General features: G+C 37.8%; 4 protein-coding genes across 4 annotated transcripts; 2 read left to right on the top strand and 2 right to left on the bottom strand.

The window, feature by feature from the left end:
* Nucleotides 1-3,630: 3,630 nt before the first annotated feature.
* On the bottom strand, nucleotides 3,631-7,529 carry LOC136267204 (deoxynucleotidyltransferase terminal-interacting protein 2-like). Its single transcript, XM_066062285.1, has 6 exons — nucleotides 6,551-7,529; nucleotides 5,042-5,183; nucleotides 4,884-4,979; nucleotides 4,666-4,830; nucleotides 3,865-3,974; nucleotides 3,631-3,813 (listed from the first exon to the last, which is right to left on the bottom strand). The coding sequence occupies exons 1-6, from the start codon at nucleotides 6,910-6,912 to the stop codon at nucleotides 3,699-3,701; spliced, it is 990 nt and encodes a 329-aa protein (XP_065918357.1). The 5' UTR covers nucleotides 6,913-7,529; the 3' UTR covers nucleotides 3,631-3,698.
* LOC136267206 (probable peptidyl-tRNA hydrolase) lies at nucleotides 6,948-9,215 on the top strand. The gene is made up of 5 exons (XM_066062287.1): nucleotides 6,948-7,118; nucleotides 7,265-7,481; nucleotides 8,246-8,345; nucleotides 8,399-8,444; nucleotides 8,951-9,215. Exons 1-5 carry the CDS (start codon nucleotides 7,107-7,109, stop codon nucleotides 9,158-9,160), a joined length of 585 nt encoding a protein of 194 aa, XP_065918359.1. The 5' UTR covers nucleotides 6,948-7,106; the 3' UTR covers nucleotides 9,161-9,215.
* On the bottom strand, nucleotides 8,861-12,705 carry LOC136267205 (phosphatidylinositol N-acetylglucosaminyltransferase subunit C-like). Its single transcript, XM_066062286.1, has 8 exons — nucleotides 12,544-12,705; nucleotides 12,423-12,492; nucleotides 10,911-11,056; nucleotides 10,083-10,195; nucleotides 9,966-10,027; nucleotides 9,755-9,902; nucleotides 9,491-9,657; nucleotides 8,861-9,426 (listed from the first exon to the last, which is right to left on the bottom strand). Exons 1-8 carry the CDS (start codon nucleotides 12,635-12,637, stop codon nucleotides 9,345-9,347), a joined length of 882 nt encoding a protein of 293 aa, XP_065918358.1. The 5' UTR covers nucleotides 12,638-12,705; the 3' UTR covers nucleotides 8,861-9,344.
* On the top strand, nucleotides 12,519-27,184 carry LOC136267201 (tyrosine-protein kinase-like). Its single transcript, XM_066062281.1, has 8 exons — nucleotides 12,519-12,791; nucleotides 12,990-13,119; nucleotides 13,289-14,052; nucleotides 14,754-15,016; nucleotides 20,924-21,108; nucleotides 24,056-24,208; nucleotides 25,904-25,984; nucleotides 26,035-27,184. The coding sequence occupies exons 2-8, from the start codon at nucleotides 12,996-12,998 to the stop codon at nucleotides 26,988-26,990; spliced, it is 2,526 nt and encodes an 841-aa protein (XP_065918353.1). The 5' UTR covers nucleotides 12,519-12,791; nucleotides 12,990-12,995; the 3' UTR covers nucleotides 26,991-27,184.
* Nucleotides 27,185-27,241: the final 57 nt, after the last annotated feature.

The following is a 27,241-nucleotide window of genomic DNA, read 5'->3' as shown; positions in this document are numbered from 1 at the left end:
AATAGAGCATTCAACATTCTCACAGGTGCATGTAAGAGCATTGCAATGAAAACTCAGTGATGCAGTTTCCAATCCTCATTATATAATGTGGCTATCTTCCCTATACAAAACATGTATTTAGAAATAAATGACATTAGGAATATTAAATGATGGTCCACACTCAAATTCAAAGCAATAAAAAGCACTGAATCTTATCTGTGTGAGCCAGCATTTATAGCAATTAATGCATTAAAGTGAAGTACACAGTATGGACAACAAATTTGTGCTACTCCCTGATCTGTCTTCTAATGTGAATAAATTATTTGTTATGAGATTTTTGTTTCACTCATACAGGCACCTGATTGATATTCATGTAGTATACTATGCTGGTTTGACCAGACATTTATCTGTAATTTTTCTTGTATCGTAGTGAGTTTGCATTGTGTCATGCTAGAAAATTCATAGGTGAGACCAAACAATCCCATAGCATCTCCGTATATGCATCTCCACATTGAAGCTTGCCATTGTCCCACTTGTATTATCAAGAGTTCATAATAGAAGTGTATAGCTCTAGCACACAATTGTAATGTTATCAGTTTTGGAGTTTTTCACAAGAAATGTTATCCCTTCACTTGACAAAGACCCAACCTTCATAATTACATGTATCAGTCCACCATGAACTGAGACTGAGATTATAAAGTCATTAGGAACATCAGTATCAAACGAATCGATGCAAAACTGCTGTAAATTATACTGATATGAAGCTTCACGAATATTATATTACCAGTGATGATTTTGATGTTGCTAGTTTATTACAGTTATTAATCACATCTTGAACAGCAGTGGGTAATGTATGTGAAGATGTTAAATAACAGTATTTGAGTGATGGAAAATAGCATAACATCGATGCACTTTTATTGGCAGAATTCACACGATAAACATTACATTGAATTCCTCTTACAATCCAACACTTCTAGCCAATTTTCTTTCATTGCAGTTTCTGGTAATAAAAGACAATCGTCAATTGCTAGGTGAGTCAACTTCATGTTGCTCATGCAGTATTTCCCAAAATAGGATAAGATTCTCACTTTTGAAACAGGTATACTCAATCCTTGTACTTGTAGGCTGTGACAGTGACTTGCAATAGCCTAAAACCTTGTAGATTTTCTAAACAATAGCAGGCATGATGCAGGTTGAGTCTCTGGAGATTAGGGCAAGTAATAGCTAGTTGCTCCAAGTGACCAGAATGAAGTAAGCCACAACAATCAAGATCAAAATGGGTAACACAACTTCCCCTTAGAACCCCTAGCATCTCCGCATTCCCATCCCCATACAACCCCTAGCATCCCCATCCCCTGATCCCATCCCCTTATGTAGCATTCCCTTAACCTTCTCTCGAAGGGGATGCTATATAAGTGGTTATTTGTAGACCTACTCATGCACATTAGTCTCGCATTACCCCTAGCAACTCAGTTAACAACTTTATTTTGAAAGAATATGTATGTATTCCATAACATGCATTGTGAAATATCAGTTCTGGCTGGCCTAATATCTTGCATATGCCTTTTACATTTTATTATTTGTAATACAAGCTGTATCTTACAAATTCCAAACACAATTGTGTACAGTGTAATGTTTAAATATATGAAGTAAAGTTGTCCAGTCGACTGACATCCAATTTTTTTAGTTTGATTACATACAGTGCCTGTGTGCCAGTAGTACATATGTACCACTGTACATACACTTACCGTGCGTTACTAAAATGTACATTGTTTTGCCATAAATAATTGCATACAAGCACACACAATGAGAATGAGAAAAAAATTGTTTGGACATATGTATCTAGGAAATGGCACAGGATGATTTACCTCATATTAAGTTTGGTGAGTCGCCTGCCTATATACTGACAAATTCACTGTTTCAGTATGGAGACAGAATGATGAAGCTATACACACGTGTAAAAATTATTGTGCTTGGTATATTACTGGTGTGGGTTGCTAATAAATCTTGTACAGCAGTACGTGCCTCTATCATAATTAATTTTATCTGTCATATTAGAACGAATGATAATTATTGAGTGTGCATGCAGTTATATACCTGCTCTCAAGTAACTATATGGACAGTATGTAGCTAGCACATTTTACACCATTCCAATCATTCTTTACATATTTTTATTGACACTCTATACAACTACTATACATGGGAGCTTATACCTTTGTTTTAAATTGTTATGCGTGTACTGTCATAAAACATTTCTTACTTTTCACTATAATACTGCATAGCAGATTATTATCGTTTTTGTGGATTGTCACCATCAAAAATTTCAAGGGGGAAATTTTCACTTCTTCAGGTCTATTATATGCATTTATAGTACTACAATGCCATTTTTATTAAGCTGCACTACTGAAATTTATAAGAGGAAAAGTTTTATGGATAGTAATCAATCCGTGAAAGCCCTCAAAAAAACCCACTATATATGGTAGCTTACGTTGAGGAAAATTTAAAATTATTCAATTCATAAACAAAGGATAGAAATAATAGTTTAAGAACACCTTTACAACTAAACATACGAGTCCAAAAAATATTTAAGTTCTAGAGCCACCTGAAAGTTGCCAAGCAAGGTAAATATTATTTTCATATTTTATGGCTATATGAGTCAATGCTTTGGGTTTTTGATACAAGAGAGTGTAAAGTTTTGATGTGCCATGTCTAAAACTTATTTGCCCTATAAACAATGGCGGATCCAGGATGGGGCATTTGGGGCAAATGCCCCCCTCCCCCTCCCTTCAAGAAATTGCATACAAGATCGAGATACTCTAATAGAGCAGTCGATTACTCTAATAAAGCAGTCACAATGTTCATGAGGCAGTGTAGCTTACCTATATATGAAGCTATAAATAGGATTTTATTTTACATAACAGACGTGATATTTTGGTAAAGGATAACTAACTATTATTGTTGTGACCTTTTTTTTTTTTTTTTTTGGTCTTCAACTGTTTTTCAGCAAGGTGCCCCCCCCCCCCCCCCTCTTTCCAAACTCTGGATCCGCCCCTGATAAAAGCATTGGCTAAGTGTAGCTTTACATAATTAATAATGATCATACCATGCATGCATCCTCCAGTAATAATGCTTAGTCCATTACAAACATATTTCATGTGAGAATACACCATGCATATTAATGCAGGAGGATCCAAGAACTTACACTGGGCTGAAGTTGCTGCTGACAATGGATTCATATGTACTGCAGTAAAACCATGATAAATAGCAGGATGTTTGAAGGGGGGGTTTCCACTGAGTTGGTCACACATTAGTAAAATACCATTACAGTGACTGCTTTATTAGAGAGTGTTTTGGTTGTTAAACTTTACTCTCATCCATACGGTGTTTTGCAGGTCTGCATAAGCTCTGTAGTTGTTTTTACTTCTAGCTTGAGATGTGAGGGTGGAAGGGAGTGCAATTAGGGCCATATAATAATACACAAGTATGCTGAGATAAAATAGTCTCATTTCATGGTAGATTCCTGAGCTGGGAGACCAGAGGGCAATATTCCAAGCAATTCATACATCTAAAGAGGACCTCCTGAAACTGGAAACTTTCTATAGTAAGCACATTCCCAGCATATGCAGGAAGAAACTAATATTTTTACTTGCATTTCGGATTAGAATTTTAATATTTATAGTGAGATGAATTAATTTGGTACAACAAAATGGTAGAAACTGTTAGTAGTTAAGAAATGATTTTTTCTTAAACCTTCTTTTGAACTTGACTTTCCTGTAGCGTTGAGTTCCGCTCTGAAATTGACCTTGAAGTTGATGGTATTTCTTTTTGTTATATCTAAACAATGAAACAAGTCAGAAACATGTTTCCTATCCAATACACACTAACCTTCTAAACTTGTCATCTGCTAATAGTTCATCAACAATTGTGGATTGCCGAGATTTTTTGGGAACCCATGCAGAATAGAATTCACCAGGCCCCTCAATTATGGTGCCAACCTAGTGATTTCCAAGACAATACTAACATACACTATTGAAATACAGTATAGTGCATATGTAAATGTAGCTCTGTGCATTGTTGTTCTTAGACGCCATCTTATACTTGAGTTTAAACTAGCAACCAATCTAGCTGTAACAATGTACAGTTCCAATGCAATGCATGGGTGTGTGCAACAGTTGCTATCCTGCCTTTCAAAATATGCTATCAACTTAGTTCTGACTCCTTCTTGTCTCTATTTCCTAACCTAAGGAATGTTGCTTAAGAAAATGTGTATGTTCTATTAGAATACTTAAATACAAAAGAATTGCTTCACAGAACACTTTAGTCAAGCAGATAGTTCCATTATGGAAAACACTGCAATACACAAACATTATATGTGACCAGGCCTGTGAAAATAGGGCATGTGGGCACAAACTACACCCTGTCACACAATGAGTTATATCTCTGTACTTAATAGAATATCTGCTTTCTATAACTTGCATTGTAGAGCCAATTGAACGAGTAAGAAGTGCTGAAAAAATCTCATGGCTGTAGCTTAATGGTGTCAAAAGTTATGAGACATGAAAGCTTGAAAAATTAGGCAAATTTTATGTGCCCACCTACTCTATTTTCGCAGGCCCGGTCACATGTACTCTTGCATACATACATGTACATGTTTACTTTTAACTGGAAGCATTTACTTTTTCTTACCTGAAAGTATTTTGGAAGTTCCTTTGTGTCATTCCTTTTATAATGCCTGGATGGGTCAAGGGCACCTCTCATCTTGAGAACTCTCAAATCATTTTTTAGTTCTGGGGTAATATTTGTTGCAGGCAAATCAAACCACTGCTTCCCAGCTGATTTATCATCTTGCATCTGTCAAAATCAATTCTTAACAATGCCCATATATTGCATATGCGTTTGTATACCTTTCTGAGCTTTCTTTTCTCTATCTTTGTTATCCTCATTGGTGGAGCCTTAGATCGTGTTTCAAAGTCACTTGTGATAATACTCTTTGACATAATCTACAAGAGTAGCAAACCATTAAGATGTACATCACAAATTGCATATAAAGCAGTTAAATTACTTCATCGTCATCATCATCATCATAGTTGCCATTGCTTCGTGTCTTCTTCAGATGTGAAGCAACGATATCAGCTTGTCTGAAACTGAAATATGGCACTTCCTTCATATCTGGCTGCAGTGAAGTAGCAAGGCGATGAAAATCCCTGTAGTACAGCCATTATCTCTTCAGAACAAACCAGAGTATCAGTATTTATTAGTGCTGTGAACCTGCAGAGTTTACTAAAACCCGTTATTGGAAGATGAATAATTGGATATTGACTGGTTATTGTCTGATTGTAAATTAGCAGACATAATGGTACTCAACATCCCTATTGGAAGCCTTAGGATGGTACCAAAGTGACCATCAACATACTGCCTTACAATAATAGTTATTACTATCACATATTTACACATGCTTTGAGGTTATGTTATGATGTTAACACAGGGTAATTTATGGTTTACCAAGTGGGTGGGCAAAACCAGTTTGAAGGCTTCTTAGCCAATAATTGGCTTGACCTAGACAACACCAGTTAATTACTGGTTTGTCCATACTGGTTCGCAACACTAGTACTTATTCCCACAACAACATATTAATTGGTGCAGGAAACATACTATGAGATTACAGACATATTCTATTACAGAGTACCATGATAAAGTGCATACACCGTGGACCCTGGATTATCTGAACGTATCTCAAAGTGACTGTTCAATTAGAGTATTTTGTTGTCAACATGATTCTATCAGAGTATTTGTATGTTCTATTAGAGTATTTAAGAAGGCTCTGCATGCATTACCATTTTCACTGACAAATACGCTCCACTAAGATGTAGTAAAAAAGTTGTGCATTTAGCCAGTTGGTGTAAATTTAGCTCACTGAAACCACGCGTCAAAGAAAGGAATACAGATAGCGGTGGAAATCAACCTAAACTTGGGAAGAAGTTTGACTAGGGGAGACAGAAAAAGGCTTTGTATACTTAGCACATCGTTAGTGGCTGTTAACTCTCATGTTCTCACAGGACAACTTCCATCAATACTTTAACCTCAAGTTGATAACAATGTCTTCCAAGAAGTCTGCACATGTAAATGTATGCTTTATTAGAGTATTGTAATATGTTAGGAGTCACTAAGAATATCACCCTTGGACAGTCCCTATATACAGGTGCTCCAATGCCTAGAGCAAACTGATTGTTCTATTAGAGTCAATTAAAAAATTAAACACGTATATAATGACTGGACTAAAACTACACATACAGTGAAAGTTGTGAAACCTAAGACATCCAATTTGTGATAAAATTCTACTGTTATATACAAGGTGGCTTTGATAACACTGTATCGTTACAAGTCTGTATATAATCTGATTGATTGCAAATCAGAAAACACAAAAGGTAGCAGTGAGAGTGAGCAAACAATAGAAAAAGTTGGGATAAGTGGAAGACCATTCCAACTTTGGTGAATGTCCTATTAGAAAGTTTCAGTTGCACTCATGCTGCACTTAGTTGCAGATAAAATATTCAACAACAACAAAACTAACTGTTTAGTTGATTTGGTTGGTCTTTCAGTTGACTCTAGTAACATCACTTCACCACCACTAGACCGTGTCTCCTCTGTAGATGACTCCTTGTTACTTCTCCCCGTCACAAGCATGGACTTCATGTTGTTAAAGACATCCATTGCAAGTTGTTCTATGTCCATATCGTCGTCTGCTACATCCAAAGTTGTAGCTATTTCACCATCAGTAATGTCAGCAGATGTTGTGGCTGGGGTGTTTTGTGGCTGACTTTCAGAGCTGTCTTTATTGAGGTTTTGAGAAGGTCCAACATCCTTCCTAACCATTAATCGTCTGCTCCTTCTTCTTGATGTGTCAGGTACAATTGATTCTTTCCTCTTCGCCATTGTGAACTAATGAAAACGTTACCACGTTTCTTCCACGGTGTGCGTTATGTAGAAATAAGCTCATTATTTGGAAAAGTTGTGGTGCAACTGGCAACGAATGGCGCAATAACTTCGCAGACAATTATTAAATAAATACTACTTGTTTTATAATGACTCATTAATTTCAACTTAGCGAATGTTACTCCGACTTTACAATGACGACTATAGTAAGTGGATTTTAAATTGTGTCTTGTGTCCTAGTCCGTCCTAGTCTGTGTCAACGAATCAATTCTTGTATGTTTGAAATCTGAAAATATTCTGAGTAGTTTATAATTTGTGTGTGTTCCATCATGTGTTCCTTCCCTTCGTGTAGATAGTAGGACTGGGTAATCATGGCATGAAGCCAATGAGACACAGTATTGGTAATATGGTGGTAAACTCACTGGCATCAGTGCTGGGCCTGTCATGGCGGTCAGACCGACAGTGTTGTGGCTTCATCTGTGAAACAGAAAACGAGAAACAAGAGCAGATCATCCTACTGAAGCCTCGTCTTCTCATGAACGTCAATGGAAGAAGCATAGCAAAAACAGGTAACAATAAACATTGGTGTATGTATCCAACTTCTCTTCATCTTAACTTTACACTTGGATTTTGTGTTTAGAAAGAGTGGATTTTATACTCCCAATTTAGGCCATTAAATTATTCCGGAAGTTCCCTTAAGACTTCTTATACTTAAAGCTGCACTACTTGGTTAGCCACATGACCAGCTAGTCATGCTCCCACTGTTGGTGATTCAGGGCATGACTGGGCTTCCTCACTGCTGCCACATTGTTTACTGAAAAGCCTTCAACAATTTAATTCACTGGGACATCACATCACTCACATTATGTCAGTTTCTGTACACCAGTTATAATCGTGTAATCAATGTATTGTGTTAGTAAATGCTATGAAGTTCCGTAACATACATTTTCATTTCCTTTTGCAATTATTACACCTCATTTATAGGTCAATTTCAATCATGTGATAATAATAAATAAGCCTTTTCTGAGAATGACATTACACTGATCTCTATTGGGAGACTATTATAATTCAATTATTGTCAAAATTTTGTAGAATGATATCAAAGCCAAACAATGAAGTGTGGTTACTATAGTACTCACCACATAAATAAATGAATAATACTTTTATTCTACTGCCCGTTTTAGCTTCTAAACTATTTATCATCCCACAAAGCTGATGCTTAAAATTATGTGTTACAATGAAGTCCCCAAATAGCAGTTGACACTTCTATAAGTAATGTATTTCAAAAAGGCATATTAGCCTTTTAATTATAATTTGTTGAACTCATATCCAGCTCAGTTGTATCGAGTTACTCCTGATAACATTTTTGTTATTCACGATGAACTGGATTATGCCGTTGGTAAAGTGTCGATAAAACAAGGGGGTAGTGCTAAGTGAGTAGTAAGATAGTTGTCGTAAAGATTAATATTGTATGTACTTGCTACAGTGGTCACAATGGGGTCAAGTCTGCTATCAATTCACTCCGCTCTGATGTAAGTAATCGTTACAAACTTTTTTTTGTCATGAGTACTCTTTGTATAATTTCAAAATTGAAAATATGTTTACATGTTAATATATCACAAGGTCTATTTCCATGTATGTTGGTAGATTTTATTTCATTCATTTTGTGGCCCTTCCTGTAGATGTATTATTAATTTTAGAAATTCCATTTTTCAATCGTGTTAAGGATATCCCGAGTGTAATAGTGTATCCTGATATAGTGTCACATAGTAATGAAGGATGTAGTGATAAATTAACACGTGCTAGCAAACTTCAAAGGAGATCTAACAGTACCACCATATACAGCAATCATGTTGTTTCACTGGTAATTTCTCCTTCCTGTGTACCTAGCTAAAATTTGCACCAGATATTGTGTACATGCATGTGATGGTTTTTTAAAAACTTTTTAAAAATTCATGTTGTATGCAGTGTATTTACAGTTCAGTGTGTGCATGCGTCATGGTACATGTGTTCACTGGTTCCATAACTATGTATTTAGGTGATGCACAGGTTGAGAGTTGGCATTGGTAGACCGACCACACTGTCACAGATTTCACCTTATGTACTCGATGATTTCATAGAATCAGAGATGCCACTGGTAATGAGCACAGTGGATGATTGTGTGGACATCATAGTGAAGAGGTATAACCTTGTAACTGCTACAGATAAACTGGTCAGGGAACAAAAGGATGATAGAACAAAAGGCTAAATATAATAGCATTGCTTTTTTTTAAAATCATTAATGAAATAATTATGTAAAAATATTTGAAATTTCTAGAAATACTAAAATATACTCAATTACAACATAAATAAACCTGTGCCTTGTATAAATATATCTTAAATATCTACAACTTCATTGTTTTTGTGGGTACATAAATATAATCATGTTTTCACTAAATAGATTGGTCACTATTACCAACACTCTCATTCTCTTCCTTATTTAGTACTGCCTCATCCCAAGGTCCATAGATATTACTATAGCAAATATTGAACCACACACAAATGACACATAAATAAGGGAAAGCCTTTAATGTCTGACTTTTTAAGGTGCTGCAACTTTATCACCCACAGAGGACATACAAATGTGATCATCATGGTAGTAAGTAGATAGAAAGTTAATGCAATGGAAGAAATAGTGATGAGGAGAGAAATAGATGCAGCTACCCACAGTGCCGTCATACATACTGCAAACTTCGGACTAGCCTCCTATTTTAAACAAGAAAAAGGTTACTAATGCAAAGAGAGTATTTAAAAACTTTTAAAAATCTGTGTGTTCATAAGGCTACAGTATGCAAGCACTTACCTTTATTGTTCTTCTAAAGTGTGGGAAGAAGACAAACATTTCTATGGCACATGACAGAAGGGAAAACGTGTCCAAGGAAGTTGTCAGTCGTGATGCTAAACAAACTGCAGCGAAGACAGCAGCATTTAATGACACAGAATCAGACACCCTACAGAGAGACGTATACAAATGTACTTCAAATACTTTGTGTATGCAATACACATTCACTCACTTGGCACCAGCCTGTGGCACCCCATAGTTGTGAAACGCAAGATGCACTAACATCATTCCGAACTGAAAGACATATAAATACGGAACATAGCCTACACTAGTACACAGCATCACTTACGGACATAGCCCAGATAGTATCGGTACTGATAGACTCAGTCAGTGTTCTCATTATCGGCGACAGTAAGCACAAGAAGAATATCACCATAGCAAACTGTTGTATATTTCCTGTCTCTAAAAACAAACAAAAACATTTTAATTTTAAGCACCTGTGAATGGTGAATACACTAAACCACATTTAAAAGTGTACCTGTGTATGATGTTATAGAATTATTGTAGGTAATTAAATTTCACACAATTTTGATCATTCATGACAATTACTTATATTGAATTCACAAATGATTGTGTTTCAAGTTGGCTGCTATAAAAAGTAAGATCTCTAGAACACACTACATACATATGTAGGCAGTCACTTAGAAAGGGTTTCATGATAACACCAAGAGTCACTGTGATATGTTATACATTGTTTGAAGTATTCGCTGCATAATGAGTTCATGAAAGAAAATATGCTATCACTGTACATATGCTTCACCTAAAGTTATCAAAAAGTACAAAGAGTTCTTGAAATAAAAACTAACCCCAGTGAAATACATACCAGCTCAGGGTTAATGTATTGTGGGAACTATATGATTGCATGCAACAAACTCTTGTGACTCGGTGATATAAAATTTGATTTGTCAGCTGAGGGTTATTTTGGTACAAGTGTGTAGCCTCATCCATCCACAGATAACGTACAGTGATTGTTATACAGTTCAATGAACTGGAACAATGAAAACAAAGATTACTTTCGTGAGGAAATTAAAGGACAAGCAAAATATAAGTCACATACACACCAGCTCATAAACTACACATACAATGCACATACACACAGAGTAGACTCTACACATACTTGATAGTGAAAATAATCCATTACTAGTAGACACTTCAACCAACAGAAATGATGACAAAGTGAGCAGAAAAGAACAGCACATCAACACCACAGGAGACAACCATTCTTGTTGCAGCCATACAAACACACATATGAAACAGCAAACACTGTAACAACACCAATCATAACATCATTGAGGGAGCAAACCAGAAAACCACTGTCTACACCAATGCCAAATTGTCTACCACTAAGCAACCAAAGGTGGGTGTGTGGACCAACACTAACATTCTCAAGCACCATCATTGTGATATGTAAGGAACATGGGCAAGACACAGATACTGAGGATTTCCAAATCTTTGCAACACGTCTGAAATGCAAAGTGAAAAACATGATCCAATACATCACTTCCTGCCTTTCACTCTTGCAATGGTGTACAGTGGACCAACGGTTGTGATCACCAAGTCGCTTGTTGATAGATTTTATATCCATGTATCAGTGTTTCACTTGTCTCATGACATGTTACAGGAATTTTAAATGTCACGTGTGAACGCATTGCACTTAGTTGCAAAGATTAGGAAAACCTCAATATGTAACTTGTTTTGTGTGTACCTAAGCACATGCTTTTTACAAATTACCACTACAAATTCTTTGTTTCTGTTTTTACCACAACCAGCTGGAAGGGCAATAAGCATTAAGGTCCCAGAATAACATCTTTCTTCTATGCCATATGGTATCACTTACAGCTCTGGACGAACTCACAATTAAGTTTATGGGTAACCTTGTCCACATTGTCCTTGGGTCTCTAAATAGTGTAGAAATCTTGTTGACCCGTATGCTTAGAATTTGTTTGTAACCATATGCATTGTGGGCAGATTGGAACAATGAACTTAGCACACATGCAATCTCTGTACATAGACAGTAAACTATTATAGGATCTTCTTGTAAATCACTTGCACGATTTTGGCAACTAGAAAGTATACTTAAGTGTTTATAAAATACAGGTCTCATATATGTACTATATATTCAACTGCTATGTCAAATTATACACAAAGTCTAGAACACATTGGGAGTAATGGATTGAATCCCACATTACAAAGTTGAAAGTGCATAGCACATTCAATAAAATAGATGTAATACAATCTCACTTATTTACTCGAACACAGACAAAATAAATCATTGAACATATTGAAATTTTGAAAGTTGGAATAAGGGGTTCAAGGATGCAACATGTCTGGCACAAATGAGGCTGCATGAAACCAAAAAGGTGGGAAATTTTGTGGTAAGAAACACTGCAAAGTAGCTACAACCATACAGAGCTTGAGCAGAAAAAAGATTCTTACTCCAGCCAAAAATTCAGAATATATATACAAACTATACATACAATCACAGCACACCTGACAACACAAACACATTATGCTGAGAGAAACACTGCTTATACTCTGGCCATGGTTTACAGGTCACAGGTGTAAATATTTACAATTATTACCAATTAATATTACATTTAAACTCTGATAAATAAGGCAGTACATATACCAGCTTAATTGTTGCACGAGAGCCCCAGATTCTTGTACCACAAAGAAATACCGATAAGGCTTCGTGTGCACTGCAATTAGAACAATATTTATAGCATGTATTTTATTGTAGCACTGCTTACAATTTTTCTTTAGGTCCGCCAAGAATAGTTCTGGTTCAATATAGTTATCCGGGTATCCCTGGTCGTAATATAGCACCTTTTTCCAACCGCTCATCTTCTTGATTCGTCCACCGTCATCCAAGCGAAACGCGCATGCGTGAATTATAATGAATTAAGATGGCGGAGAGCACATCAGTAAACAATATCGGATGAGAGAGTTTTTCTTTTTTAACCATTGGAGTAGGAAGCGAACTACATTTTAAAGCAAGGTATGAATTGTCTGCTTGTAGTAATAGTCATTCTTGTAGTTACTCGTTAGGGTGATTCTGTTTGTTCCTGTAATGTTCGCGTTTGTTCTTGTTGTTAAAGACATTTGCAGTAAATTTTTTTACTGTTTAAAAGTATTTTTGTTGTACATACGTGCAATTAGTACTAATTTATCTGAGCCTACTCTTTCTCTTTCTTAGCTAGCGATGGGGGCAAACCAGGGCAAGGATGGCAAGGATGGCAAGGAACGCCGAGGGACATTGAAGGGGTCCAGGCACGCTACAGTATCAGCTGTAGATTCAGTGGACAACGGCTCTCATCATCAAAATGGTACGCGGGGAAACATCTTTCGATATACCAGATCAATTTGATAAAGACGTTAAAAGTTTCGTTATATTGTTTACTTATACTTAGGCTGTCATAAAAAAAAAAATCTTTATACCTCCTTTGTTGTCGTCTTCTAACTCATTGTGTATGGCTGGCTGTTCATGTGTTTCAGGTGCTGTCCAGGTTAATAGTTTTGGTGATGGTGCTGCCAGCAAGGGCCGACCCTTCAGAGGTGGTGATCTGACTAATGAAAATCGTTGGGACTCAAAAGAAGCTCTTGATTTATTTGCGGATGATCCGCACATGTATCTAGCTAAACATGACTTTGCCCCTACTGGTCCTGGCCAGTTATCCTTAAAAAGAGGTGATAAAATTCATGTCAAGAGCTATAATGATGTTGGAGATTGGTGTGAGGGAGAAACAGACAGTGGAGCTCTAGGATGGATACCTACTTCATATGTTGCCAAACTGGACAGCTTAGAAAAACACTCGTGGTATCATGGCTCAGTGTCCAGAACAGAAGCAGAGTACCGACTTAGTAGTGGAATAAATGGCAGTTTTTTAGTGCGTGAAAGTGAGAGCAAACCGGGCCAGTACTCGATCAGTTTAAGATATGACGGTCGTGTCTACCATTACAGAATTTCTAGTGGCGATGATGGTGATTATTATATCACTCCAGATGCTAAGTTCACAATGCTGTCAACGTTAGTACACCATCACTCAAATCACTCAGATGGACTGATCACAACTCTACATTACCCTGCAGTAAACCCAACTAAGCCACCAGTATACAGTCTCTCCCATGAAGTAGATAAATGGGAAGTGGAGAGAAGTGATTTAGAGATGGGTGCCAAGCTAGGTGCTGGCCAGTATGGTGAAGTGTATAAGGCAATATTCAAACTGATGGGAAAGACAGTTGCTGTAAAAACCTTCAAGGTATGTTAACATGAAAAAGAAATAGTGAAATGCAGCCACATTAAATTGTATTTGTGAAAGTAGAGCAACATACAGACCCTAATATGATTTCATCTTTGAAAGTTGTATGGTATTACTGTGGTGTATTAGGATATAAGGATTGTTTCTTGAGCTATGCATTAATTGTCCCTGGTTTCCATAAATGGAATTGTCATTTGTACTTATTATTTTCCTCAAGTGAAAACTGGGAAGCCCTACACAGGTTGTTGTCACATGTATGAGAACCTGTGCTGTGTTCTATACACCAATTTTACCTTTTTTGGTATGGTGATACTTAATAAAATCCTTTCTTTTCTTTTTTTTACTCTATATCCCACTGAAGCTAATGATACCAATTGCTTTTCTAGCCACATCATTTATGTCAAAAGAGGAAATTTTGATGCTGTAATATACCTGACACTAATATATAAAGTCATTAATAGATTTTAATGGTACCATTTTGTACAGATATGATAATGGTTCTGGCACAGTGAATGCACACATGTAATGGAGTGTGAGATGCCTTGGGGCTGTATTAAAGTATTCTCATTGATCCAGTCATTTGGGTGCATGGGGCCATGGACGAGTGGTGTTATCCACATTTCAGTCAGGATTTCATTATATCTATTGTAGCATCCATAAGTGTATTTTTCATGCTGTAGAATCATAGTTGTTTTTTACAGGAGGAGACCACATCGGCAGAAGAATTTCTCAAAGAGGCATCCGTGATGAAACGTGTAAAGCACCCTCATTTGGTGCAGCTACTTGGTGTTTGCACTCGACAGATGCCTTTCTTTATCATCACAGAGTTTATGGAGAAGGGAAACCTGTTAGATTTCATCCGGGGACCTGAGGGGGGTGACCTTCAGCCTGTGACGCTGGTGTACATGGGACAACAGATTGCCAGTGGAATGGCCTACCTTGAGCAGCACAATATGATTCACAGGTGAGTATACTTGAGTATCTGTCTCTTCTCACATTCATTGAACATACTCAATGGCTCCCACTTGCTTGTACATTAAGGAGGGTATGCATACTACAAACACACATGCGTACACGTAATCGTGTGGTCCACTATACAATTTTAAATTATTTTTGTTGGAGTCATAATATTATATAGTTATACAACGGCCACGAGTGCTCTGCCTGATATAAATGCACGAGCCTGAGGGCCGTCAGGCCCGAAGGCAAGTGCGTTTATACAGGCAGAGCACGAGTGCACGTTGTATAACTGTTATGTACCATTCACCTAATAGGTGGGGAGAGTCTCACAAGACAGCTGTAACACTTATAAAGGCCAGGTTTCTAACATTGATTGTGGGTAACCAAGCCTGACGTTGCGATGACGTTCCCCCTGCAGTACTGCAGCCACCTGAGATATTGAAAGCTAGTACGCTATAGGTTATATCACTAACCTGCATTCGCTGTTCCACTCTCATCATGTAGTGCTCAGCATGCCAGTGTGCCATATAGACTAAGCACCAGACTAATAATCGCCATAGTGATTCTCTCGAGTGAAAAAAATCAGCTAAATAGACGGTTTAAGTAAACAAAACCTAACTACTAAACGATACTAGTCTAATTCTTACTATTCACACTGGCTAAACTCGAATCTGGTAGCATAACAAAACTGGTTACCACAATCGAACGTAAAGGTTAGTATTATTTAGAATATATTTGTTTTATTGAGTCATTGTCGAAGTGGACTACAGTTTAATCTGGGCTAAGATGGCACCAGACTAGTAAGGTGTATAAGTACGTTTATATATATGTAGACTAGAGTTGTGGCCACCCACGTTGGCTTTTTTGATCGCCATTGGCTGCTTGTAAACATTATACGTATTGGTGACGTTATGGCCCACAATCGACCTTTACATGTCAGGCTATAAAAGAATTCGAGTGATCTGTGTAGTGTCTTTCCACCTATTAGGTGAGGTGTCAGTAGTGGTCTTCGCCACCGGCACTTGTGCTATGCTGCACAAAACCACAGCCAGTGCAATATCTGTATATTGCACTGCGGTCGGTGCATTATAACTTATAACGCACTTGTTGTGGTCTACAAAACCGCAACCAGTGCGTTATAAGTTATAATGCACTCGCTGCGGTCTGCAGCAGTGCAATATACAAATTATGGCACTGGTGTTTCTAAACTTAAATATCAGCACATTCACCAGTCAAAATGTTTTATATACTTTGACACATAAGCAAAGCAGTCTGGTAGACCGCACTATTATATAGTTCTGCATGATGCCCACACTGGTCTTATAGAGCTGCAAATATCTGAGGCGTTGTCTTTCAAAACATTTAGACTTTAACTAGTCTTACCATCACTTGTATTTCCTAAACAGACTACTGTTTACATTACAAAATGGTGACCAGTATATAATTCACAATGTATCATTGATGAATACTATGGAGACACTCAAGCATATCTGCTTTAGGTGGCATGGTGATCTGAAAACATATTTGGCCCACTGAGGCTAAGCAAAAATCTGATTAGTTTACGTTTTTCTTGAACTTTTTGTGACCACTCAGGGAAAAACCGATGAGCTTTAAGTTTCAGCCTTATCTGGTAGATAGTCATATAGTGACAGAGTGCAGGAGTAGCTAAACACAGAAATCAAATTAGGTGCTCACGAGTTCATCTGTCTATTGAGTTGAAATGTGCTCACTGTGAACTGGGGAATTCATTAAAGTATGGTGTTTGGCCTATATCCACCCATGCTGAAGGGCTATTGAAGCTTTAGATATGGCAACAATAAAGTTACATTTCACTGCAACACAAATGAATTCACATTTGCTTGATGGCAAACAGAATAGACATGAAGTTATTCTTTTTTGGTAAATACAATGGTAGTTATATCAAGAGCAGATAACCCTGGCAATACTTGGTTATATCAATTTGAGTTTTATTTCACTGTATACTGAAGTTTTTATGGCACATGTTTTCACCTGGTGTATTTCAATTCAAAAATGGAATTGTGCAAATTTGTTGGGTTTTTGCTCAGCGGGTAACATGTGACACTTGAAAGTTGTAAAAGTTAAATTTATTCCTGTAAAGGATCTTTATTGCTTGTAATACGTATACCACATTCATACCAATGCATGCAGGCCAGCCCTTTCTATTTTCACTACTGCCACTATAAATAAACTAGACAGATGCAAACAGCATCGTTGGGCGAGCCTGAACATATTTAATGGGAGTATGCATAGCAGCAATAGTGGTCATATACAAATCTGATAACACAACGTAAAGCATAAGCAAGCAAACAAAATTATTATGTAGATAAATCAATGTTATTGTTGTGTGACTGATTCATTATTTTACATACTAATTCTGCCTTCTCTGCTGCAAGATTGTGTCCCTTTGCCGAGCATATCTTGTTCTGGAGTATTCTCTGTTTCTCCTTCGTCTTTCTTCAGCTTCTGGTGTTTCTCGGTCCCTTCTCAATCTGTACAGCTGTCTCCTTCTTCTAAGCCGTTCTTCTGCATTCATTTAGCCAACCTTAGGTGATTTTCATATTCACGCGCTGATACACGTGTTTCATATGCTGTAATCTACGTCGTATATTTCTCCGTGACATGGTCGATGAGACAAACATATATGGAAGTGCTGTAATCTACTGCGTATATTTCTCCGTGACATGGTCGATGAGACGAACATATATGGAAGTGCTGTAATCTACGTCGTATATTTCTCCGTGACATGGCCGATGAGACGAACATATATGGAAGTGCTGTAATCTACGTCGTATATTTCTCCGTGACATGGTCGATGAGACGAACATATATGGAAGTGCTGTAATCTACGTCGTATATTTCTCCGTGACATGGTCGATGAGACGAACATATATGGAAGTGCTGTAATCTACATCGTATATTTCTCCGTGGCATGGTCGATGAGACGAACATATATGGAAGTGCTGTGATTTACGCCGTTTATTTCACGGTAAGTCCGTTTATTTCAGGGTTTCTTTCCGATTTCTTCTGTAGTTTTTTGGGCATGGTCGCTGAGACGAAAGTTACGTGGGCGACTCGCTAGTGTGGGGCTCGCTCAGGCTCGCCCCAATAAATAATGGTATTGCTATATTCAAGAGTTCATTACTATTATCCACTCTTGCTATAGTGTCTTATTGTTGGAGTAAAGTGTCTCATGCCTGTAGAAACCATTTGCACTTTTAGTGTTGATAGTGTTTACTAGGCATGTAAGCTTTAAGGGATGTAATTTCACCACCTAGTCACTACCCAGAGGAAGGCTGATATGTTCACCTGAGCTATACAGCTTGTACAGAAAACTGAAGGTATTACTAAAATATACGTCAATCGAAAGCTTTTCTCTCACTACACGAAATGCATCCACCAGGGAAGATAGCACTGCCAAAGCAGATTTTAAATGTCTCCAAGAAGCCATACAATCGACAACATTAATGTAGGCATAATTAACACAATCTTTTGATAATGCTTACTTGTTGTCAGCTCTCCTCTAGATGTTTCTTTGTTTCCATAGAGGATTTTAGTATGTGCATAAAATTTATGACATACTGTACATATATGGTAACCTTTTAAGTATCCTTGAAAATGTCTAGACCTCCATAGTCTAATACATTATGGGAGTTTTTGCAAATCCGCAAAAAAAAAATTAATTAGGTAACATTACTCAACCTTGAAGAAAAGAAAGAAATTTCACGTGCTCCATAGAAAGTTTTAATGGAGCCATTTCTCAGGAAAGCCAGTCTCAAATCAAGTATACCTATAATATATTATTTTATTCATGCATGTTCTCATGGAGCAAAAGTCTTAATTGCATTTCTGTAGCCCCAATGGGATGCATGTCACACATGTTTGTTTATGATTTGGTAAACGTAAGCAAGATTGTCGTCGTTTATAAAACCACTGCCTTCATACGTGTATGCACAAGTGACTGCAAAGCTAAAACCATGCCTTCGCTTGAATTACCAATCTATGGTCAACAGTATAAGTACTGTAGACTAATGCAAATGGAATGCAAACAGATATACTTCATTGGGAGCTGTTTACTCCACACAAGACAAGTCAGGGAGTTGTGATGTACAGTAGGTTGAATCATTTAGGCTCACGTGATGTCTCACAGGATCTTGCAGCAACGATTCAACCACTCCACCGTGGCTCATTCCACACTGAAATACTCCTGTATCTCTCTGTTTCAGGCACCACAACTAGTTGACAATACCTAACCTATGATTTGACTTAATATCTGACACATTTACCTGTTAAAACAGTCAACATGTTCTTTGCCCAAGTCTTCTCCTTTTCTAATCCATTAACACCATACTTACTGATTATGTGGTGATAACATTGTTGTTTCAGGATGTATTGTCTTACTCTTGTATCACAGCTGTAATTTGTGGATTTATAATCTCATGTGCTGTTGGGTGTTGTAATTGTACACAGTGTTACAAACACATCCAGCCAATTCTAGTGACTGTTTGATGTTGTAATAGTGCGTTAGCTTTGTGCTAGAAGCTGAACACAGTGAGTACAGTATAGCAAGGTGTGCTATCCTTCGTGTACATAGGTACATCCCATACCATACCATGCTGCATTTATTTGTCATTTGTGCTGGCTCAGTATGGCAGGATACAATAGTTAATTAGAATTTTTAACACATTGTATGAGCTTTTGTAAGGTCTGCTCTATTATATTATCGGACGTGATACAAGGGTGGTGCCAACAATACCTTGAACATGGCTAATGCCAAAACATTTTCTCTTGAGATGTTTTAGAGTAATGGTGCAAATAATTACATTAGAAGCGCTTTACAAAATGTGTGGCAAGAATCCATTTTGCCAAAATAGTGAATTCGATCTACTGCCACAGCGCATGTATGGATATAGCTTAACCACTACAGTGTTACATAAGGACAAGAGCGTAGTTGGTCTGGTTTCTAAAATTGTGATAAATTCTGATACACTTCTGAAGCCAGACACCTTTACCATTGTGTTTTTCTGACGCAGTTATGAAGACGGAAAAGGTGGTTTAGTCTTACCACATGGTACCACCATCTTACGGGTGACCCTGTTTCAAAAGTCTGTGTATGAATGCACTCTATTTTCACCACGTAGCCAGAAATCAGACCAGTTATGCTCTTACTACTCTAGTATGTTAGTACCTGATAACAGACACTGCTGTAGTTTGGCTGTTTGTCTCACTACAATAGCAGGACAAATGAAGCATGCAATTTTCCCAGTACCTGGCTGTACAAATGCCACACATTTTTGCCACACATTTTTGCCACACATTTTTGCCACACATTTTTGCCACATGTTTCAGATGTCACATGCAAATGGTCTATTCCCCATTGTCTAGCTGGTAGATGATAGCTGCTATGCCTATAAAAATTAGGTCATTGTTGAAACATTCTGTATTAATTATGGTGAAACTGCTATCTACTCATTTAACAAAGTGGTTCACATGTATTCGTGTGCTGTGTATTAACTACAGAGTGGATTTTTTTCTAATCTACATGCACACCTAGAATGTATTGTACTGTGCTCAGCTGCTAGTGTAAATAGTTAACGTCACTATGCTGACACTGTTGTCCAATCTTCTCAGCGCGTGAAACAATTGGCTATCAATTTTCAGTATATAACTCATTAGTTCAGAGCTCTAAAATTTTTTTAGCATAGTTACAGGTGGTACCAGTGTGGTACAGTAGTATGTGGAACCATACTCTATTTAATGCCCTGTTATATTGCATTTTATTTATAAAATAACCTGTGAAGTTGGCTGGTATTGTAGCTGGTCTTTTATGTTGCAAAGTTAGACTACCTGTATTTTTTGTAAATCATAATTTTATTATGAATGTTTTCTACAGAGATTTGGCAGCACGTAATTGCTTGGTTGCAGAAAATCATCTTGTGAAAGTTGCTGACTTTGGTCTGTCACGTCTGTTAGATGCTGAAATATATGATGCTCGTGCTGGCACTAAATTCCCTATCAAATGGACTGCACCTGAAGCACTGGCATACAATAAATTCTCAATTAAGTCAGATGTTTGGGGTGAGTTGTCTAGAGCTGTCTACAACTTTGTCACATGTTGTGTGCATTATATTGTGTGTCAGATCGTTTAAGTTTATTGTATTGAGTGTGTAATATTGTGTACCAGTATATGTATATGACAAATTCTTATAGAGTTTATTAAGCCAATGTGTGTTCAGAGCAAGTTAATTGCCTATTCTGGGATGCTAAATAACCACTGTACGTGCATGTTTTTTTATGAAGAAGACGTTTAGCATCTTTCCTTGGGTATGTATACCATTAGCTTTTGGGCCTGCGGCCCTCAGGTGTATATATCGGCAAAATCCCTCGCAACCATGCTATAACTATTACACAAAATCATGTGACTCAAATTACTCAACCCATGAATACTATGGTAGGCACTCAGCAAAACCTGACAGTCGTGTTATAAGTGATATATATCACTCTAGGCACACCCACTTGATAGGTGAAAACTACAGAGCACTCATCCTGTTTCTTTTATACATCAGTATGTCGTGATCAATTGTGGTTTAATAGTAGCCTTCAGAATGTTATTCATAAATCATTATGCTTAACACACAACATCAGAAAAATTGCGATTGTGGAATCTAAATTTCAGTTTTACCATTTTGTAGTACATTAAGCCTACTAACTTGGCTATTGGGACAGTAAGTTAATTATATATATTAAGTACTTAGGACTACCTAGTTGTCCTCGTTCCGTGGTCTGCTCAATGGCTGACACGTGGTGGGTAGAAATACGGCCATCATTATTATATTGCTTGTTTCCTATCACCAATGGAACAAAAAGTGGTGCGGGTGGGAGGTGATTAATGATTTTTAATTATACATTTGACTATTGTTATTTCAGTCTCTGGCTGCTCTATTAGAGTATCTCGATCTTGAAGGCTGTCAGGAATGTACACCCATGACACAAGAGTGGATAGGAGGGACTTCCAACTTTCTGCTATCTTTATATGCACAACCAATGCATTTACCTTTCACTCTGTACCTCCTTCTATCATGAAATAGTGCATTCACGAGATCTATAATCAAATAATTAAAATTTGGTGCAGCTACCTAAAAATTGATGCAGGCGGTGACGGGAAACAAGAATATAATAATAATGGCCTATTAAGCCTTAGCATCCACGCATTGCCCAAACGATTATTTACTGATCATTCGTCGTTTAGTAACTATCAAGTCGAAACTTAGCAACTACACTGAGCCTAGCCTAACCTGTAAACCCGAGCCCACGATTAAACACTCTCTGTCACTCACTATAACATGTCAAAACATATCAATGCAAAAAGTGAATCTTGGTAGTGATTGGTTGGGCATCAAGCAATGAGCAAACCGTGTTCCCATCAAAATATTGTCCGGACAATATCTGAGTTAAATCCCAAGTGGTGCCTCTTAGCACCCACGCTAAAGTGAAATTAATAATAGATGGGTTGGTGTTTGTATACTGCCAAGATAGTGAGGAGCTGTGAGTTATCTGTCGCTTTTTGTGTTTATAGGTTGGTTTCTCAGTGGCTTTTTGTTACAGTATTTGGCATTGATTGTGTAGCCATATGGGGAACACTTTGTGCTAGAGGTGTACCGATAGGGAAATTTTGAACCGATCCGATATAAACCGATATAACTGAGTGTAGCTATTTATATTTGAGGAACCACATATTCCATGTTCAACTTTATTTGAACTACTGAAGAAACTACTGAAGACAGTCTTAAGATTATTGGCTATGCTTGGTTACCCATGGTGGTGTGGCCTCTATTGACAGCTCAGACTATAAGGCACCCACAAATATTTTAATACATGCCCCTGCCAAGATTAGTCCGGATTACTCCGCATTTTAATGGCTTGTAGAGATGGCTGGTTGTTTTATGCTGTGCTCTTGGTTCATATATTTGCTGTTTCCCCAGGACCACCACTATGAGTGTTTGTTGTATGATTGGTAAGCTTTGTGACAACAAAACAGTAATTATCAACGCGCTTAGATGGCTTTGCGTAGCGTACTGCTTTTAGACAAGGAAGATAACTACTGTTTCCCGTCCTTGTTAGCTAAATAATGTGGCTTGATCATTGAACAGTGTCCTCAAGATGTATATCGGTGTATCGTATCGGTTTTTAGCAGCAATATCGGCTCCCACTGATATAGTACTGATATAGTAGAAATGTCTATATCGGCCACCGGTACGATATGTATCAATATATCGGTACACCTCTACTTTGTGCATACTAGCCAGTAGGGTTTAATGTAGATTGTGTTTATTGTGATAGCTTTTTATGTTGGTGCTTCCACGTGCACACCCACACGCAAAAAAACAAAAGCAAAAAGTCTACGGCAGCTATATGAAACATAGCTATTACCGCCCAGCAAACCAGCACTGGAATACTCAGGCGCTTGTGCAGGAAAATCCTCCTGGGGCAGGGCTAGTAACTCACAGGAGGACTGTTCAGGTCTCACGGAGAGGTTGTGGAACCCAAAGCTCCACAACGACCTCAACACCACTAAGCGAAGGATAGTTGGGCATTTGCTTTCCCAGTTAATACCAAGTACCCATTCATGTTACAGCTGGGTAGGCTGCTTCCCCAGTTGACACCAGGTCCCCATTAACCAACTTTTCAAACACACCTTAAGTAGCTAAAGTCTTTGAGCAGGCTGTAGGACCAGTTGTCCTACAGACCTTCAGCACTTGTGCTGTAAAGCATTATTTAATATAAAAAATAATAAAAAAAATTAACAGCTGGGTATAGATTGGAGCAATGTGAGTAAAGTTTCTTGCTCAAGGAAACAGCAACAACACCAAAGTGGCGTATCTGGGAATTGAACCTGTGACCTTTCGATCACCAGGCAGATGGCCTAACCACTTGGCTATTCCCCCCCCCCCCCCCCCCCACACACACACACACAATATATACATATTTTTTTTATTTGTAATGTCCTTGTCATAATGTCATTTAGCCTTTGGAGTGTTACTATGGGAGCTAGCAACACAGGGTATGTCTCCATATCCCGGTGTGGAGTTATCACAAGTATACGAGATGTTGGAGAAAGGCCATCGGATGGATCGTCCTGATGGCTGCCCTGAAAACATCTACTCTATGATGAGAAAATGTGAGTACATGAAAGTCAAACCAGTTTCCACCTTGAATGGTTTGTGTGTTGTGTGTGTGTGTGCGTACGTGCGTGCGTGCAGGTGTTCATGTGTTGCATTATATGTGCACTTTTGTGTTGTTTGTCTATGTGCGTTGTGTGTAGTAGTGCTGTGAACCTGCAGAGTTTACTAAAACCAGTTATTGGAAGGTGAATAATTGGGTATTTTCCAGGTTATTGTCTGATTATATATTAGCAGACATAGTGGTACTCAACATGCCTGTATGGAAGCCTTTAGGGTGGTACCAAAGTGACCATCAACATCCTGTCTTACAATAACAGCTATTACAATCACATATTTACACATTCTTTGAGGTTATGTTATGATGCTAGCACTTGTCAACAGTGGTAATTTATGGTTTACCAAGTGGGTGGGCAAAACCAGTTTAAAGCCAATAATAAGCATTTCCATAATGACGTCAGAGCAAAAAATGGTGATCTCTATTTGGGGGACTCTAATGTTTTCAAGTACAGGTGATATTGGGTGACAAATGAAGATCGATCGTTTGTGTGATTCATGAAGAAGATATCGAGCTAAAACTAACAGGTATGGGTATAACGCAGCGGAATAGAATCGTTTATGTGGGTTTTGAAAATTTCGGTTGGTTTTGAAGGTTGAGTAGAAATAACATTCCTTTATATACGTTGTAACCATACCTAGTAACTTCGCTTCAATATCATCCTTTATTAACAACTAAATGGTTCATGAAAAACTTGTCATAGGACGCAATACTCGAAAATATAAGAGTACCCCAAATAGAAAATCTATGTGACGTCATTATGGAAAAGGCTTATTGGCTTGACCTAGACAATAACCGGTTTTTCAATACCGGTTCGCAACACTAGTGCGCAGTGCTCAATATATAAAGTATCTTACTTGATCTGTATGACAGATCAACATGTAACATGGTTGGCCACTGGTACGTAACAGTACAGTAATAATAATAATAATAATAATAGTACCAGTTTTACATACACAATGTCCTTTTATTAAATGCTTGGTTATTTTAGTAGGTCGTAATGTCACCATTTTTAATTTGGTTAGTCATTGTGGCTTTTGGGTCGAAAATGACAGTGTTACATTGAGCTGTGTGCAGTGTGTATATTCCGCATGGGTCAACCTAGCATGAGAATTTTAAGTATGGCCTTAAGGTCACCAAACGACCTTAGCATTGCAGAACTTTTAATCTGAGACTGATTATTGTCAACACTGTTATGCACAATAACCATGGTGATGTAGTTTGCGTGTTAAGTGTATGCGTTCTTTCATGATTAAAATCAATAAAAATCAATAGATATTCTGTGTAACGTTCAACGTTTTCATAGTGAAGACTACTAGTTGATATTCTACATGTGTTTGTGTGGTACGCCCCATTAAATCTAGACTAGTGTGCAAACATGTTTATAGCATGTTTACACACATTGTTTCATTCAATAGGCCTAAGTGTTTCACCAAAAAAATTATTTGTGGTTAAACCTGTAATGCCCTACTGGATATATTAAACGAAATAATTATTTCAAAATTGGCCGAGTCAAAATGGCAAATCTACCTTTCCATGATTTTTAGTTTCATTTATACAATTTTGACTCCAATGGAAAGCCAGACCTGAGACAGTATTTTGCAATATTGGTATATGTTTTTAATTTATTGTTTAGGCTGGACATGGAAAGAGAACGATAGACCAACATTTAAGGCACTTTATCAGGAGCTGTGTCAGCTGTCTAACATTAACGAAGGTTAGTTGTGTGTAAGGTAAATTGTCGCATATAGCTCCTGTTTTCTATAGTTGTGGAAGATGAGTTACGCAGGTCTCAGGCACACCCATCACCTACAATTGCAAATGCGTCGCCACACTCACGACGAAACAGACCATCAGAGAATGGCCCACCCGAGTTACCCCCTCAGAGACGTCCAGGTGGCGGTGCAGGTGGTGGACGTCATCAAGGTATGCCTCCTCCTTTGCCCCCTGTTGCTACGATACCGAGCAAGAGACCTCCTGTCACCTCTTCCTGCTCACAACATTCAATTGACCTGCCAGTAAGTCCTACTAAAGATAAGAAACCAGAAAGACCTGCTTTACCACATCGGCCACCCCAATTCTCCAATCAAATAAAGAATAAAATTTCCAGTTCTCCTGCCCGTGATCGGTCTGTCTCTAGCACAAGTCCAATGGAACCCAAGTACCAACCAGAACCGAGGAAATCAGCCTCATTAAGGCCGCAGAATAAAGACAGAGTTCCACTGGTTCCATCACAGACCAGTAGAGTGATTCAAAAGAACAGTAAGCCTTTACCTCCTGGCCGGCCGAGGCAGATAAGGCATGGGTCTGTTGAAGCATCATCATCAATTGGAAGCAATGCATCTCATGATTCGACTGATTTCAGCTCTCTGCAGCCGATTAGTGAAGACCCTAGCAATATCATGGACGAGATCACAAGAATCTCTGCTAATTTAATAGACATTGCCTCAGAGAGTTTCAGTGTTTTCAACAGATCCTTGGAGCACTTTGCCCAACTGTCGGAAAAGATGTTACAACTAGTACAAACTCAGAACACCAGCCATTTAGTTTCCACGAGGATTGCTATTGGCAAGTTGAGAGAAAAGATAGGGGATTTCAGAAATCTACTGACACAGATAAATTCCAATCCATCGTGTGATTATACCAGTCAGCTTGAAGTATCTGTGAATGGTATTTGTAAATCCTGCAGAGATTTATATGGTAAATTGTACTCAAATAAATAACCATTTTAGTGCATGTACTTGCACACAACCGAAGTATTGGTGTGTGTGCTTTTTGAATTGTTTTGTGTCCTTGTAAGTTTCTTATATTATATACACTTTTCAACTTGTATTTAAGGTATTGCGAAATCTTATGTAATTTGTAGTTGTTGAATGTAAATACACAAATATCACGCATTAAAATATTAAAATCATAAGTATGTAGTAAATACGTGAACATGGACGAAGTTGGCAGTCAAGTACACTTGATTTGC

This window comes from Dysidea avara, chromosome 9 (genome assembly GCF_963678975.1).
Source record: "Dysidea avara chromosome 9, odDysAvar1.4, whole genome shotgun sequence".
Taxonomy (NCBI): Eukaryota; Metazoa; Porifera; class Demospongiae; order Dictyoceratida; family Dysideidae; genus Dysidea; species Dysidea avara.
Note: the sequence above shows the minus strand (reverse complement) of the source record. Positions and strands in the feature narration are given on the sequence as shown.

Coding starts and splice junctions, on each gene's coding strand:
- LOC136267204 (XM_066062285.1), bottom strand. CDS start 6,912: ATGGCGAAGAGGAAAGAATCAATTGTACCTGACACATCAAGAAGAAGG. Junction 4,980..5,041: donor ATGATGATGATGACGATGAA/GTAATTTAACTG, acceptor CTACTCTTGTAG/ATTATGTCAAAGAGTATTAT. Junction 3,814..3,864: donor GCAGATGACAAGTTTAGAAG/GTTAGTGTGTAT, acceptor TTCATTGTTTAG/ATATAACAAAAAGAAATACC.
- LOC136267206 (XM_066062287.1), top strand. Junction 7,482..8,245: donor AAGAAGCATAGCAAAAACAG/GTAACAATAAAC, acceptor ACTCATATCCAG/CTCAGTTGTATCGAGTTACT. Junction 8,445..8,950: donor TCAATTCACTCCGCTCTGAT/GTAAGTAATCGT, acceptor CTATGTATTTAG/GTGATGCACAGGTTGAGAGT.
- LOC136267205 (XM_066062286.1), bottom strand. CDS start 12,637: ATGAGCGGTTGGAAAAAGGTGCTATATTACGACCAGGGATACCCGGAT. Junction 11,057..12,422: donor CTCGTGCAACAATTAAGCTG/GTATATGTACTG, acceptor GTGTTGTTACAG/TGTTTGCTGTTTCATATGTG. Junction 9,903..9,965: donor GTGCCACAGGCTGGTGCCAA/GTGAGTGAATGT, acceptor GTCTCTCTGTAG/GGTGTCTGATTCTGTGTCAT.
- LOC136267201 (XM_066062281.1), top strand. CDS start 12,996: ATGGGGGCAAACCAGGGCAAGGATGGCAAGGATGGCAAGGAACGCCGA. Junction 15,017..20,923: donor CAGCACAATATGATTCACAG/GTGAGTATACTT, acceptor TGTTTTCTACAG/AGATTTGGCAGCACGTAATT. Junction 24,209..25,903: donor CTACTCTATGATGAGAAAAT/GTGAGTACATGA, acceptor TTTATTGTTTAG/GCTGGACATGGAAAGAGAAC.